Source organism: Grampus griseus (assembly GCF_964374135.1).
Source record: "Grampus griseus genome assembly, chromosome: 10".
NCBI classification, from domain to species: Eukaryota; Metazoa; Chordata; class Mammalia; order Artiodactyla; family Delphinidae; genus Grampus; species Grampus griseus.
Window position 1 is genome coordinate 14,139,268 of NC_139004.1, and position 13,008 is coordinate 14,152,275.

General features: G+C 40.8%; 1 protein-coding gene across 1 annotated transcript in view; it reads left to right on the forward strand.

The window, feature by feature from the left end:
• The window catches only part of RNF144B (ring finger protein 144B), an 81,261-nt gene that overhangs the window by 34,381 nt on the left and 33,872 nt on the right, over positions 1-13,008 (forward strand). Inside the window, exon 3 of the mRNA XM_082664399.1 lies at positions 9,358-9,462. Within this exon, the coding sequence (XP_082520525.1) occupies positions 9,358-9,462 (105 nt within the window). The remainder of the gene's footprint in view (positions 1-9,357; positions 9,463-13,008) is intronic.

The following is a 13,008-nucleotide window of genomic DNA, read 5'->3' on the forward strand; positions in this document are numbered from 1 at the left end:
GCGCTCTAGAGACCGTGAGACACAACTACTGAGCCTGCATGCCACAACTACTGAAGCCCGCATGCCTAGAACCCGTGCTCCACAACAAGGGAAGCCACCGCAATGAGAAACCTGTGCACCACAACAAAGAGTAGCCCCCAGTCGCCCCAACTAGAGAAAGCCCGCACGCAGCGACAAAGACCCAACACAGCCAAAAATAAATGAATAAAATAAATAAATAATAAAAATAAATTTCTATTAAAACAAACAAAATAACGTATGGATACCAAGGGGGAAGGTAGGGGGAATGAATTGAGAGATTGGGATTGACATACATACACTGTTGATACTATGTATAAAATAGGTAACTAACAACCTACAGTATAGCACAGGGAACTCTACTCAGTGCTCTGTGGTCACCTAAATGAGAAGGAAATCCAAAAAAGAGGGGATATATGTATACGTGTAGCTGATTCACTTTGCTGTACAGTATAAACTAACACAATATTGTAAAGCAACTATACTCCAATAAAAAAAAAGTCATTAACATAACAAAAGACACAATTTTTCTCTCTTACCACTTAGGAAATTCCAAGGGTTTTAGAAGCTCTGTGCTAGAAAAAGGATGAAGACCAAGTATGTTTTTCTTAATATAAATCACAATATCACAGCTGCCCTTCCCAATGGGGATCTCGTAGTTTCTAGTGTTTCTTGTCTATAGAAACATATTTGTCTTATATCCTTTTCTTCGGGGCTCTGTGCTCTGCAGAATGAATGAAGTGAGAGTGAGCCATCTGGGGGAAGAGCATCCCCGGGAGAGGAAATTCAAATACCAAGAAAGGCCTTAGGACAGGAACAAGTTGGGCATGTTGGAGAAATAGAAGGCGCGTGTTCCCAGAATAAGGGAGGAATGCTGTAGGAATGAGGTCGGGGCAGTAGCTTGGAGTTGGAACGTTTAGGACCTTGTGAGGCGTGGTAGAGAGTTTGAGAGGCAATCTAAGTGAGGTGCACATTCATTGGAGGGTTTGGGGCAGGAAAATAATATATGATTTTTATTTAAAAAATGTATAAAGAGCACTCTGGCTGCCCTATAGAGGAGAAGCCAAGAGACCCCTGAGAAAGCTCTTGCAGGGGTCTTTGAAAGAGTGATGGTGACTTGAATTGCAGTGGGTGTGGTAGGAAGTGGTTAGATTTGGGGCCTGTTTTGGTTGTGGAGTTTGAGGAAGAGAGGAATCAGGGATGGATGGTTTTTGCTTTGGCTCCGCAAGTAGGTAATTGGTTTCAGTTACTGAGATGGGAAGCCTGGGGATGTGGGGAAGCGTGTGTGTTGATATGATGGGGCAAGCGGATTCCAAAGCTCTGCTAAGTCAAGTCTGAGGCTGTGATTAGACAACCAGGTGAAGATGTGTAGTAGGCGTTTATTGGATATAGGGGTAAGAGAGAAAGAGGTGTCAACCCAGAAACTCCTAGGTTTCTGGGTTGTACAACAGCGTGCATGGAAATGCCATTCCTAGAGATAGAAGGCATAGGACAAGGATGGGATTTGGGGGAGGGGATCATGAATTCAGCTTTGCATGTGAGTGTGAGGTCCCTATGAGCCATTCAGGGCCCAGTATGCTAAGTACCCAGTTTGATAAGCAGCTTTGGAGCACATGTGAAGAGACCTGGCCTGGAAGGGTAAATTTGGGATTCATTGATTTATTGGTTGAGATTCGGCCAGGAGAATGGAAATCACTCCTTGTCTTTCAAAACAGGAAGTTTCATTCAGGTGATTGGTTATAAAGATGATGGAGGACCGAGAAGCCAAATAGGGCAGTGAAGCACCTAGATATTAGCAACAACAGGAAGCATCACTCCCCTGGAAGCTAGGGGACAAGAGGAAGAAAAGGTATTACTAGAATAGGAGTTAGGGTATCTGGTGAGAGCTAGAGCCATTGTGGGAGCTAGAGCCATGGGGAAGGGTCCTGTCCAGGAGGAGCAGGAGATGCAGCCACTGTCGGAGGTCAGTACAGAAAGCAAAGGGGTGGAGGTGGAAATGCCCAGCCTCCTTCCCTCCTCCCACCCTCTAGTTTTTCTAGTAATGCCTCCCATTGGCCAAGTCTCCCTGGAACCCGGGAAGTACATTCTCTGCGTTACGGAGCAGAGCAGGAAGTGGGGAATGGACCTGAGAACAAATAGGCAGTGGACCAAATAAATAACTAGTTATATCTAGTTCGTGAGGTGACCAAAAAGAAAGCGTGAAAAGAAAAGAGTTTTGATCCCATCCTGAAATTCCAGCATTTAAAAATTGAGTAGAGGAAGTAAAAGAGATTGAGGAGGAATGGCCGGAGAGGAAGAATGAAACTCAGAGAAGTGTGGAATTCTGAAGGCAAGAGAGGAGAAAGTTCCAAGAAAGTAGGGGTGGGTTCATTGGGTCTTAGACCGCCGAGAGGTCAGGAAGAAAGAACGTGTGTATGGATGTAGCGACATGGAGGTGGCTGTTGACTTTAGCACCCACTTCAGTGAAACTGTAGGGGAAGAATGGGGATGGGGCTGGTGAAGGAGGTGAGGGCAGACAGCTCTTTCACACACTTGACTGAAGAGAGGAATGAAGAAGGTGGTGTACAGCCAGCAATAGGAGTAAGGGAGGGCTGTTTTTCTTTGCTGCTTTATGACTGTTTTTCTTTAAGTAGGATATTTTTAGGCATGTTTAACTGCTGGGGAAGAACCCAATACATGGGGAAATATTCAAGATATAGGAAAGAAACTAGATGATCAATAGGGTAAATTTCCTGAAAGTCAGCAGGGAATGGGAACTAGAAAACAGTGGAGTTGGCCCTGGAAGGTGGTATCGGCTCATATGTGTCCAAGGAGAAGAAAAGAGAGGAATGCCGCAGGTGGGGTGGGTTTCTGTTTCAGTGATTGGAACAGAAGGAGTTTTTGCCGCAAAGCTGGTGGGTGGTAGATTCATGCTTCCAGCTCCCACAGATGTCTGAGTGTCTACCATGTACCAGCTCCTGTGATGGGTGGTTCCAGAGGATATGAAGAGGAGTAAGACAGGATCCAGACCTTGAAGGTGTCTGGGCTACTGGAGAGATATGCAAGTTCACAGTCTCCTGCAATGTAGGATGATAATCGCTGCATGATTTCCATGTACAACATGCTTCAATTGTTAAAATCTAGTGTTACCTAAGGTGTTGATGGGAAAATTGGCAAGTAGGGAGGGAAATCCGAGTCTTCTGGAGAATTGGAGGAGAGGAGGCGGTTGTATGGTTTATAAGATTCTCTTTGGAGGGCTTGATATTCTAATACATCCTCAAGGGAAAGTGCTATACTACCAGCCCCACTGCCATTGAGAATCACACTGTTCTCCTCCTTTTGATGGATTAGTAGGGATTTCTTTTGAAGGGGAAAATAACTTGAACCCCAATATTGAGATAGGCTAAAGTAAAAATAATTTTAAACTCACTTAAACTGATAAAACATAATACAAGGGATAAGCACCTTAAACTTCTATCTCAAACAACAAGAACATCAGAATAAATGCATAAGCTAAATATTAACTAAAATTATAGACCAATAAAATTCAAGTGAACATTGATGTGATGGGCGATGTTTAGTTTCCACTAAACGACTTTTAACAGTTAGGCTCTGAGTTTGGTGTGTTCCAGTGAACAAGTGGTAATTCAGTGATCTTGCCACTTTTTTGTGTTGGAATCACTAAAAATCTTGATTTGTACAGCTTTCACTTGGCCCAGATACTTCCATTGTTTTCTCATCAGCCTGTGACAATGAAAGCATTCCTGCTTGGCAAAACAGGACTGCTCCACCAGCACAAGTATGAGCGTTGACACTGAGTGGAAATGGGTCTTCTCTGCTTTTATTAATACCATTAAATAAACATAAAATGGGGGGAAAAAACCTAGCCATGGAGAACTTGGGAGCTCCCAAGAATGCATCTTTGCACCCAGTTTGAAAAGTACTGTGCTAGCTGGTCATCAAGGTGCTGTGAGAGCAGACAGTCTGGGCGTTGCATCAGACTGGGGTCCAAGGCAAGGAAGGCTTTCTCGAATAAGAGAAGCTTAAGGATGAGAAATGTAAAGCTAAGGTCTCTTTTTAACATTAGTTACGGTTTGTTGTTTGATTTGGGGCTTCTTTGCAGTCATCTGGTACCAGGTTTTCCTATCAGTCCTCTGATGTCCTGTGTAGTTGACAAAGGGGTATGAAGGTGATCCCCGTCACTAGGAATATCGTATTTGTGAAAAGTCAAGATTTCTGAAAGGGGTTTTGTAAGAAAAAAGTTTTAGGATCATGCTGTACCAGGAAACAACTTACTGCTTAGCTATGGGTTGTTGATTTATTTGAATTCTTTTGAACCCATTATATGTTTCCAAGCCAGGATACTTTGGGTGTGTTAAAAGGCTTTTTGAATTGGAAGAGATACCATCTTGAGTTGTACTAATAATTTAGCTCAACGGCATCCAACAAAGAAGGCATTATTCTTGGATCGTGTACACACATCATAGTCTGAACTGGAGTAAACAGAATATTGGCTTCAATAAGAGATGTTATTTAGAACACACTTGAGACATTGTGATGTAATTGTGTACCGAGGCCGAGAAGTGTTAGTCTGCATTTTATTAAATATCCATTTTAGTGTACAGCATTGTACTAGGAATGATAAAAAGCAAAACAGACACTTACTCAAGGCCTGTCTAGATTTTGACCTCAAGTACTTCCCCCTCATCACCTTCTTTCCCACCCACGGCTGAGCTAGGGATGAGAAACCCTAAGTCTGTAGGTCACCAACTCAGCTTCAAGCCACGTGGGCTGCCAGTTTTTATTTGACCTCAGAACCCCAGCACCGGCACCTCGAAGTGTCCACGATCCTGGGGCTCAATTTAAACTTTCAGTTAATGGCACTCATTACCTCTCTTCTCCCAACAATGCCTGTTGTCCTCTTACCTCCCCTCCCCACCCTCTTGGGGTCACATCTCTTTTGGGGCTTTCATGTCTGCATGCCTGCCTGAAGTTCAGAGACTTCTATTCCATCGTCTTCTTCTGTACATTTGCATTCCTCTTTCACTATTCAGAGTATTTTCATGTATTTATCCTCATGGAGGACCCTCCATTTCCCTGAGAGTAGGCTAGGCAGGTGGTATTGTCCCATCTTATAACTGTGAGTGCTGCAGCGAGAGAGGTTAATGACTTGCCCAAGATGCAGAGGAGACTTTTAGAGCTTGTACTTCAATCTTGATCATTAGAATCCAGTTCCATCAACTATTCATTATAATGCTTTTTCTTAAAGGAAAAAACCTTTAAGAAAGCTATAATGTAGTAACAGAATGAGCAGTTGTGTAGTAAATATATTGATGTGTGTGTGTGTGTGTGTGTATGTATAATTCTTGTGGTGGATACATAGGAGCTTTGTCTGAATGTTGTAGCCCTTTTTGCCTTGTCCACCTAATAGATGAGAATATCTAATGAAGAATGCCCTTTGGTCAACTGGAAAATAACATCCCTGAAAGGGGCCTAGAAGAAACCCCTTTCTGGGAAGACTCCACTGTGCATAATTCATAGGCTCTCAGGGTTGGAAGAGACACGTCATCTGGTTCACCAGGTGTTTGATGGTTAAATCCTTGGTTAGATCCCATCTGAATTCTTGAGGGCTGTGGAATGATCTTGAGGAACAGTCATTATTATACATGACCCTTAATGACCTAAAGATGTTTCTATGTTCTATCAAACTAAATGGAATATTGGCGATTTAAAAGAAAAAGTTGTTTCATTATCTTTTGGGTCATCGGAGCAGGAATAAAGACGCAGAAAGGGGAAGCTGGGATGAAGTGAGAGACTAGCATTGACATATATACACTACCAAATGGATGGCTCGTGGGAAGCTGCTGCATAGCACAGGGAGATCAGCTCGCTGCTTTGTGATGACCTAGAGGGATGGGATAAGGAGGTTGGGAGGAAGGGGTTATGGGGATGTATGTATACATATAGCTGATTCCCTTTGTTGTACAGCAGAAATTAACACAACATTGTAAAGCATTTATACTCCAATAAAGATGTGAAAAAAAAAGATTTTTGAAAAGTTCAATTTTTGAAACATTTCCCTTAGAATTTGTTAGCTGTTATGAAAATTGCATAGTTAGACATTTGTTTAATCCTGTTGTTTAATGGAATGTGATTTTTTTTTTAATGTGACTAAATGACGGTAGTTTTCTTTTTTCTCTTTCTGTGTTTCTCTGTATTTACAAGCTAGGTGCCATTTCTCCCAGAATTGTTAACCATTGTATGTAGGTTTAATTTGTGTAACGTGCACAGGGGTTCACGTGCATGCTTATGGTTCTTTTGTGCTTTAGCCAGAGGTACTAAAGAAGAGAGGGAGGGTTTGAGATTAAATTTTTGTGAAAGCTAATAGAAGACATATAATGAACCTAAGTTACTTGAAAATTCATAAGAGGCAGTAACTTGGGCTGGTTGTTTTCCCTCTTTGCCTTTGAATAGAAATGCATGCCCGTAGTGAGGGAGTGTCAAGTGCCTGTGCTGTAGCGTCACTTAGCAACATGCACTTACGAATCTCTATTTTGAAGCAGTGTTTCTCAGAATTTAAAAAAAAAAAAAGTTATATACTTAGACACTGTCGTCAGTGTATACACCTCTAACTTCTGTCCTAAAAGCACAGGTCAGATAATATTGTGGTCAGGAGAGTCTTTGTGGGAAGCTTCAAAATTCACTGGGTTTATGTATCCTGGTTGCAGTGTATCTAAGAGCATTACATTAGCAAATAGAACATACATTATAAACTCTTGGGAAAACTTAGATTTCAGCTTTACAAGTTTGTAGTATAAGTTGAGATGAATTTTTTTGCCTATAAAGACTCACATAGTCTCTTTAGTTCCTATTTAACTCTAAACCTTTTCTATAGATGCAAATAAATAGTTCTACAGAGAGGATTGAATAGAGGTGTGTGTGATGTTCTCTTATAAATATCTGCTCTGTTTATGGAGCTTCTCTACCACAAGTGGTTTAACGAGTTTCCTGAAGGGAGTGGAGAAAGAATCTTAGAAGGCTAAAGGATTAACATTTCTCCACAAAGTTTTTAGAAGTCTGAGACCAGGTGAAATGCAGTAGAAATATGACTAAATATTCTGCATTTTGCACACTTCCGAAGGGCTTCCATGTACACAATTTTAGCTTTGTGTTTGTGCGTATGAGTGTTTAAAACCCTGTGAAGTAGCCATAACAGGTATTATTGTCCCCATTTTAAAAATTAAGGGAGGCAAGTCGGGGTCATGGTTTAGGTAATGGTCCCCTTGTCACCTGATAGAGTGGCACTGAGGCTAGAGCCCAGATATTGGGATTTGATGCTTATTATACTGTTCACTTTGTTTTTCTCAGATATCTTCCCTTTGAGCCTAGAGACCATACATTTTCACTCTTTCTACATCAGTTTCAAGTGGCAGGGGGAGAGACCAAGGCAGGAACGCTGGAATCCGTGTGGCAGTTGGAAGGCCGAGAGGTCCTCAGGAGCAGAGCTGGGTGGACAGGGCTTCACATCATTGACTCATTTGTTTGCCCCTTAGTGTGACACTATTTTTCTTAGCCACTTTTGCAGTTCCTCTCGAGTTTTGCCTGTACATTGAAGTTCTTCCCCACATTTGCTTGCTACTGCTTTCTCGTCATTCTTCCTCGTACTGGAGACCTTGTCTGGCGTAGTAACTCCTAGAGCAAGTGATTGTTCACTCTTCTCTTGAGCAAAACAGTGAAAGTTAAAATATTACATCTATACTTGGTCAGTTGTAGGGGAAGAGTGACTTAAGAGGACTCTCTTCGCAGATATTGATTATTCTCCAATTCATACTAAATCATCTTTTATTCCCCAATTCATACTAAATCTTAAGCATTTTCCCATGTCTTTAAACATCATTTGAAAATACTTTTCTCGATTCTTCAGCATTCTATTACATGACTTCAGTATAATTTATTGAGGCCTTTTTCGTTTTTGGATATTTAGGTTATTTTCTAGTTTTTTCTGTGATAAAGAACTGACTCCTTGGAAAAGGGAATTTTTAAGTATTTACCGAGTTAAAAATATGGTTTAAATGGTTTGCCTTAGTCATTAATTCATTACTACATTGTAACAGTAACTTCAATCAGATAAATGCAGGATTGTTTTTCTGAAATAATACAATTGTGATAGTTTTATTTTCAGACAGGGAAAATGCATAAAGATGGTCAATGGAAGGAAAAGATTTCACAATTATGTCATTAGGATTTATTTACTAGTTAAGCTTTTATAAAAGGTGCGACAGCAGTATTTTTAATGTAGCAGGTTGATACATAAATGTATAGTGTTGTAAAAATCATAACCAAATTATGACTAATCATTACTTTGTAAGAGTCAGTAATTTATTGCCGCTTATGTATTTTGGGGGGTGTCTTCCTCAAACATTTGAGCTTGATTGTTTTTCATCATGCATATAGAAAAGAGCTCACCAATTATAAGCAAATTAGTAGAAATTGAGGAGCCAGCTTTTGAATTTCTTAAGAGTTTGATCTCCCGGAACTATGCCTTTTAATTCCCTGTGGGCCTGTGGGGATGGGTTGGAAGGGAGAAGGGAGGGGTCGGAGGTCTTCATAATGCTCTCAGTTCCTTTTCAGTCTGACTCACTTCTCCACCCAGTGCCCAAGATCCACACGCAACAGGCATGAGTAGACCAAGTTTGTCTACGGTGTTCTACTTCTTCTCTCTGGATTTCTTATTTCCTATCCAATATTTTCTCTCCCCGGGTTCTCCTCACACTTCCTCATCATAGCATCTGCCAAGGCCTATAGTTCTGGGAAGGTCTCATTCTCCCAAATTGTCTTTGACGCTTCTTCTTCCAGGTGTATTTGCTATTGAGAGTATTCATAGGGGAGCCAGTGCCTTAATCTATTTTGATTCTGTTTGGCAAGCTCAGCACGAGGGTCACAGAGTTCTACTTCCCGGCAAATTTTGAGGGAGAGGACCACTGCGTAAAAATGGAACCGGGAAGTCATGTAAGTTAAAAAAAAAAAAGTACAAAGAAGGCTTTTGCCATTAGTGCAAAAGAACATTTCTCCTTTTCCCAATCTGTGGTAGATAAAATGTGTGAGCATACAGGCATTGACTTGTTGCCTTGGATAAACTCAGTATTCTTAGGACGAAGTCATACATAATTAATTACCTGTCTCTGCATTCTTTCCAGAGTGATGGCTCTTAGTATTATTCACACTCAAGATAACTTATGTTTCCTGAGTACAAGAGCCCCAGGTCTGCCAATTAAGGAAGAAGAGGCAGTGGCGGTTGTATAACCTTGGTGCTTCTGTAATGCGGTGGGTAATTATCTGTCTTTTTTTCTTAACTCCTAGTGTCTGAAACAGTACATGCAGCTGGCAATCCGAGAAGGATGTGGGTCTCCCATCACTTGCCCTGACATGGTGTGCCTAAACCACGGGACCCTACAGGAAGCTGAGGTATGGATGACTGCACTGATTTTTCCCTCTTTCCTGTTGACATGATTTCCTACGATCTTGACTCTTTATGTACTTCTCTGCCAGGGAGTCTAGAAACAAAATACAGAGGTTAACTTCTTTTTTTTTTTTTAAAGATCATGTTTTATTTACTTATTTATTTTAATTAATTTATTTATTCATTTATTTTTGGCTGCATTGGGTCTTCATTGCTGGGTGCACGCGGGCTTTCTCTAGTTGTGGAGAGCGGGGGCTACTCTTCGTTGGGGTGCGCGGGCTTCTCATTGCAGTGGCTTCTTGCGTTGCGGAGCATGGGCTCTAGGCACGCGGGCTTCAGTAGTTGTGGCACACGGGCTCATTAGTTGTGGCTCGCGGGCTCTAGAGCGCAGGCTCAGTAGTTGTGGCGCATGGGCTTAGCTGCTCCACAGCATGTGGGAGCTTCCCGGACCAGGGCTCAAACCCGTGTCCCCTGCATTGGCAGGCGGATTCTTAATCACTGTGCTACCAGGGAAGCCCCAGAGGTTAACTTTTTAAAGGAGTACTTTATTGCTACATACCTTGGATTCTTTATAGAAACTGTTTACCAAATGTGAGGTTTGGAGGCTGAATAGTCAGTGGCCTTATCTGAATAGTCAGATAGGTGACAGATTAGCCACGGTTATAGATAATATAAATTATTGTGATTCTGCAAAGGTAGCCTGAGTTGAACCATTTCCAAAGAGCAGAGAACGGCCTTTCATTCAATATTTATCAGGCATAGAAATGTCTTTTTTGAGTGAGTTCTTCTCCCACTGTATTAAGACTGTGATGTATCTCTTTCCTTTGTTTTTTCAGTCCCTGATTAGTAGCTTGCCCTTAAATCTGCTTTCAACCTTCCGGCCCTGCTCACTTTAAATCTTGTCTGTGTTCATGTAGTTGCTTTCTTAGCCAGTATACCATCTAATTCTTTCAACAAACTTATAAAACTGAAGCCCAGAGTGTCTAAGTAATTTGCCCAAGAGTGCATATCTAAAAAGCAGAAGAGCTAGAATTCCAATCCAATACTTTCTGACAAATTACATGGCTTTAAGAGTAGAACTAGGTAGATAAATAGAATGCATGATAAAGGACTTGATAATTGAAAGCCCAATAGAGTGCATATATGTGTATAGATATATAGGTGTGTGGATATGTATGTATGTGGATATGTGCCTGTGTGTGTATGAATATGTGTATGTAAACACGATACATACACACACATATGCTTTGTATACAAATATATATGCTTTACATATATATCCTTTGCTTTGTACGCAAAGCAGTCAGAAAGATGTTATAGACCATATTTAACCAATCTGCATCTGAGCGCCCTGTGTTTAGCTTATGAAATATCGGGTAAGTGGTACAATTGAGCTTGAAGTGTTTTGGGGGGAAGAATAAAAGGAATACATAATGGTTTAGAAGTTGTTCATTTTAGGAAAATCATGAAATAAATTGAATTTTTAAAATAAAAAGGCAGTATTGAATATGTACATCCTGTGGTGAGAAATGTTTACTTTTGTGTGAGTAATGGGTAGAGGAAATTAAAATGGGGAAAAATTAGGTTATCTACCAAGAATACTATTGATCTGTGCAACTTGGAAGTGGTTTTTAAAATGAGACCCAGATCTGCAGGAGCATCTTTCTATACATAAGCCTTCCAGGGAATATGCTGCTTTTTTTTTACTGAGTGTACAATGTGCCAGGCCCTGTTCTGGGCCAGGACAGAGAGGTGAATAAGACAGTCCCAGTGCTGTCCTCCTGGAGCTTCTGATCTAGCAGGGAGACATTATACTGATAAAGAACCAGATAATTATAAGAGGAAAAAGTGTGAGACGGAACAGGCAGCAAGAGCCGTGTCTGCCATGGAATCTTGTTTAATTCATGTATGCAAAATCTATTAAACATAAGTGAAGTGACGTTTCTAAACAAGCCTTTGAAAGTAATCCCAGTCTCTCTTCTAGATAAGCCTACAGGTGTCTATTTACATCTAACTAAAATTAAAGTTAGAGATTCATTCCTTTGTTTGCACTGATCACATTTTAAGTACTCAGTAGCTACATGTGGCTCGTGGCTACCAGGTTAGACAGCACAGCACAGAACAGAACATTTCCATCTTTGCAGAAAGCTCATTACATAGTGGCGTTCTAGACTTTGAATGCATGGTAACCATTCGCCATTGACACTTTGGATATCAAATGTTAGGGCTAATGTTGTACAGATGAATGAAGACAGGCCATGGTTTGTCTGAGAGATCTCTAGAACAGTCTAACTTTTCTGGTTTTCTTAGTATAGACATTCCCTGGTCATCTTCCCCTGTAGTTCTCTTCTCCTTCTTAATCCTTACTTTTCCCTCTGTTCACGTGCTCATTCACACTTCCCTAGGGCTGATTCCATTTACCCAGCTTTACTCGAAAAACAATTTTACTTTTAGGCTGCATTAAAAGCAAATAAACCCATAATGGCTCTTAAAAATGACAAAAGGATATTTGAAAAACGGAACGAAAACATACTCCAAACTAAACTATGGTACTTCTTACATTCTCCAAAGTCTGTTTCCCATTAGGTAAGTAAGAGACACTCCAGGACATTAAAGGACCATTTCTGTACTCATAGGTCTGGCTAAGAGCCTGACTGAAGATGGGCGTGAATTATAGTAATCAAATGTTCTTAATTAACTTGCCACTATTTTTTTTTTTCAGAGTAAAAAAATGTGGTGGTGGTGGTGATTACCTCTCATTTTTGAACTGAGAAATGAGTAGGTTATAATGGAGCTCTTGGTGGCTTCGACAGTTTATATGGGACTATTCCTTTCAAAGCAAATACCTTACACACAGGAGCTTGGGCTGTACCATCTCCCTTTCTGACTTGACATCAAGCTTTTCTCATATACAGTTATTATTATTCTATCACATAGCTCTTAATCTAGATATTATTGAGTATATCACAATGGGGCTTATCGACATTGTGCTCGACTGGATTCTATCTCTATGACTGCTTCTTCCGTCATTTAAAAAAGTATTTATTTTTATAGGTAACACATAAATATACTTTGCTTGTTAAGAATAATTCTGAAAAAAAAAAGCATAATTCTGGTTAAGGCTGAGGTTCCCTTTGTGCTGCAGCTATTTATAGTACGATGTATGGTTCTTCACCGTTCATTGTCTTACAAAATGCATGTAAGTCTAAAATTTTTCATCTTCAAAGGACACCTCTGAATGCTTTCCTATGTAGGTCTAGCTCACACAGTTGACTGTGCTTCGTATGTGTGTCTCCTGCAAGCTGTAATGCTCCCAAATTGGCTCAGTCGTGGCTCTGCCCCTTCACTTCTATTTATCAGGAGTAGCTTCATCAGCAAAGCATTCAATGCCCAACCCAAATACTATTTATGTAAGAAACAGCAGAAAGGGCAGCTTCCCTTCAATGTCATGGAAGCTGGCGGGAGTCAGTGACTGGAGGACTTGTGCCCTAGAGGCGCAATTACTGGGACCCCGGGGGAAAAGGAAAACCTTACTTGCGTCATCTGGTACT